The following is a 3,280-nucleotide window of genomic DNA, read 5'->3' as shown; positions in this document are numbered from 1 at the left end:
ACTGAGTTTTTAAAAATGCTTTGTTGTCACTGAGGCCAACCAAAATAGTTTAAGCAGGATTCGTTGCCAGTACAAGGACAGTCCATCCCTTCCACTTTTAATCTGCAGCAAAGAAAGGTTAAGAAAACAGGAGGCATCCCCAGAAGGCAGAGAAACAATAATTAGAACTCAACCCTCTTGCTCCCAGTTCCCAACGTGTCCAACTAAACGCAAGTCACACATTACAACGAGGCACTTATGATGAGATCCACAGTCATCGCGTGAAGGCCAGCGATGTGAAAGTGGGCTGAGAGAGAGCCCAATCCTACGCATGCAGTCTGCTCAGAAGTCAGTCCCATTATAGTCAATGGGCCTTACTCCCAGGAAAGTGTAGATAGGATTGCAGCCTAAGGCGGAGAGGCAAGACCTGCGCCTCCCTTTCTGCTGCTACAGATCCGCTTCGTGCGTGCAGCCTTGCAAGATCTGAGCGACCCCTTGGATCGCCCCCCCCGCCCTCTGAGCACCCCCAACCAAGCTTTATGGACAAGGCTGGACATCTCTGCGTTGGCAAAAGAGGAGACTTGTCCTGGCCACGTGGGCAGCACCTTCTCCTGGGGGGGCATCCACTCCAAGGGGGTTGGAGGGATGCGGTGACGTAGGTAGAGGGGGCAAAGCCCTAAGTTTTGCGGGGAGGTTCCCTGCTAAACTTAGTGCTTGGCCCCCCTCCGGCTACGCCACTGCAGGTGGGGGCTGGGCTGGGCTGGCTCCTCAGTGTCCCCCAGCCCAGCAGTCCGGTTGCGCGTGGCCCCCGCCCACGCGTGTGGCCAGGCTGGTGATGGGCAGGACGCGGGGCTGCTGGAGCCGCATGGACTCCTCGTAGGTGGGCAGGTGCTTCACCTCCTCGTAGCTGGGCAGCTGCAGGAAGACGGGCGAGGCGAGGTGCAGCAGGGGCGACAGAGGCGGGGGGTCGCGGCCCCGGCTGTCCAGCAGCGAGTCCTGCGAGGTGGCGGCCGTCGCGGTGAGCGGGGTGCCTCCGCGGGGCGAGCCCAGCCCCTCCTCCTCCTCCTCCAGCTCGCCTTCCTCCTCCTCGCCCCGGTCCTGGTCCCTCCGGCGCCGCCTGCGCGGACTGGGGCAGATGATGCGCTGCAGGAAGTAGCCGATGGCGAAGAGCACCAGCAGGATGAGCAGCCCGGAGAGCTTGCGCACGAACCAGCCCACGTTGTCCAGGAAGGTGTGCAGGGGCAGCCGGCAGCAGCGCAGCTCCGGGTGGCTGGCGTTGCCGTAGCGGCAGCAGCCCTCCTGCTCCCCGCACTGCAGCCCTCCGCAGCCCCCCTGGCAGGGCGGCCACAGCAGCGCGGCCCCCAGCGCCAGCAGCCCCGGGGGCGGCGCGGGCACCATCCTCCCCCTTGGACGGAGGGGGGAGGACCGGCGGGACCCCGCCCCCTGGCCCCCCCACTTTGCACGCGGGGCCCCCCTTGCGCGGGGCTGGGGGACCCTCCTGCAGCGCAGCCGGACCGCAGCCCAGCGGGCAGGCTCTGCTGGCAAAGGCTGCAGCCCTCCAGGAAACGGGGCGCGATGCGCTGCGGGCCAGGAAAGGGTTAAGGGGCTCCAGCGGCTCCCCTGCGCAGCACTTTGGTCTGCTTCATCCCACTGCCCTCCTCCTAGCGCAGCAGCAAACCCCCCTCGCTGCAGCTGCTCCGCTTAAGTGATTGGGTTTCCCCCATGAGCGTTATTTAAGTTTCCTGGCCACTGGGACTTGCTTACCATATTTCTGGGTTTATTTCTGATGAAAAATTGATGATCGCCATTTGGCTCCTGTTAATGGGCTTAATGCAGCTCCTCTTCCATTAGGGAGTTGGGGAGGCTGCAAGTTTTCTGGCCGGCTCCTCCTGCCTCTCCAAGCCGGCCAGGGAATGGTCGGTCCTTGTCTTGTTTTGCTGGACGAGAAACACAAGGGACCCACCAGAACGTCCAAGCACGGAGACGTTTTGGTTCTTGTGATGTATGCACACTGTCACCTTTTTTGTCACTCCTACAACATCAGCGATTTTCAAACACTGAGCCCTGGCACACTGGTGTGCCGCGGATGGTCCGCAGGTGTGCCACAGGACTTTGGGGAGGGTCATTTATTAGTAGGGCAATTGAGGGACTTAGAGCACAATCCTAACCAACTTTCCAGCACTGGCATAGTTGTGCCAGTGGGGCATACGCTGCATCCTGCAGTTGGGGGGGCAGTCACGGAGGCTCATTCCCTTACCTCAGAGTTGCATTGCCCTTATCTTGGTGCTGGAGAGTTGGTTAGGATTGTGCCCTTAAGCTCCCTCCCAGCAGCACAGTGTGCCTTCTATTCTAAAAGAGAATGCAAAAAGAGCGACTAAGATGATTTCTGGGCTGGGGCACCTTCCTTATGAGGAAAGGCTATGGCGTTTGGGCCTCTTCAGCCTAGAAAAGAGGCGCCTGAAGGGGGACATGATTGAGACATACAAATTATGCAGGGGATGGACAGAGTGGATAGGGAGATGCTCTTTACGCTCTCACATAACACCAGAACCAGGGGACATTCACTAAAATTGAGTGTTGGGAGAGTTAGGACAGACAAAAGAAAATATTTCTTTACTCAGCGTGTGGTTGGTCTGTGGAACTCCTTGCCGCAGGATGTGGTGATGGCGTCTAGCCTGGACGCCTTTAAAAGGGGATTGGACAAGTTTCTGGAGGAAAAATCCATTACGGGGTACAAGCCATGATGTGTATGCGCAACCTCCTGATTTTAGAAATGGGTTATGTCAGAATGCCAGATGCAAGGGAGGGCACCAGGATGAGGTCTCTTGTTATCTGGTGTGCTCCCTGGGGCATTTGGTGGGCCACTGTGAGATACAGGAAGCTGGACTAGATGGGCCTATGGCCTGATCCAGTGGGGCTGTTCTTATGTTCTTATGTTCTTCTCAATAGTCAAAAAACTCATGGTGTGTCTTGACAATTTTAGTGCCTTGTCAATGTGTCGTGAGATGAAAAATGTTGAAAATCACTGTACTACATCCTCCTTCACTCTGACAGTTTATGGCAGTGATTTTCAACCTTTTTCATCTCATGGCACACTGGCAAGGCATTAAAATGGGCAAGGCACACCATCAGTTTTTGACAATTGACAAGGCACACTGTGCTGTCAATGGGAGGCTCACATCCCCCAATGGTCCTATTGATAAATAACTGTGATGGATTAAAAAGTGTTTCAATTAAAAATAATAATAACCTTGAACTTGAGGGACTATTTGTATAAAAAATCAATGCACTCTGCCAATTG

The 3,280-nt window shown here is 56.3% G+C and overlaps 1 protein-coding gene across 1 annotated transcript; it reads right to left on the bottom strand.

Annotated features, from left to right (window-relative positions):
- Positions 1 to 747: 747 nt before the first annotated feature.
- C3H3orf80 (chromosome 3 C3orf80 homolog) lies at positions 748 to 1,377 on the bottom strand. The gene has a single exon (XM_066621537.1). The coding sequence runs from the start codon at positions 1,375 to 1,377 to the stop codon at positions 748 to 750; it is 630 nt and encodes a 209-aa protein (XP_066477634.1).
- Between the last annotated feature and the right edge of the window lie 1,903 nt (positions 1,378 to 3,280).

This window comes from Tiliqua scincoides, chromosome 3 (genome assembly GCF_035046505.1).
Source record: "Tiliqua scincoides isolate rTilSci1 chromosome 3, rTilSci1.hap2, whole genome shotgun sequence".
Lineage (NCBI taxonomy): Eukaryota > Metazoa > Chordata > Lepidosauria > Squamata > Scincidae > Tiliqua > Tiliqua scincoides.
Note: the sequence above shows the minus strand (reverse complement) of the source record. Positions and strands in the feature narration are given on the sequence as shown.

Bases quoted from the DNA above. Each gene is read 5' to 3' on its own strand.
- C3H3orf80 (XM_066621537.1), bottom strand. From the start codon at position 1,377: ATGGTGCCCGCGCCGCCCCCGGGGCTGCTGGCGCTGGGGGCCGCGCTG.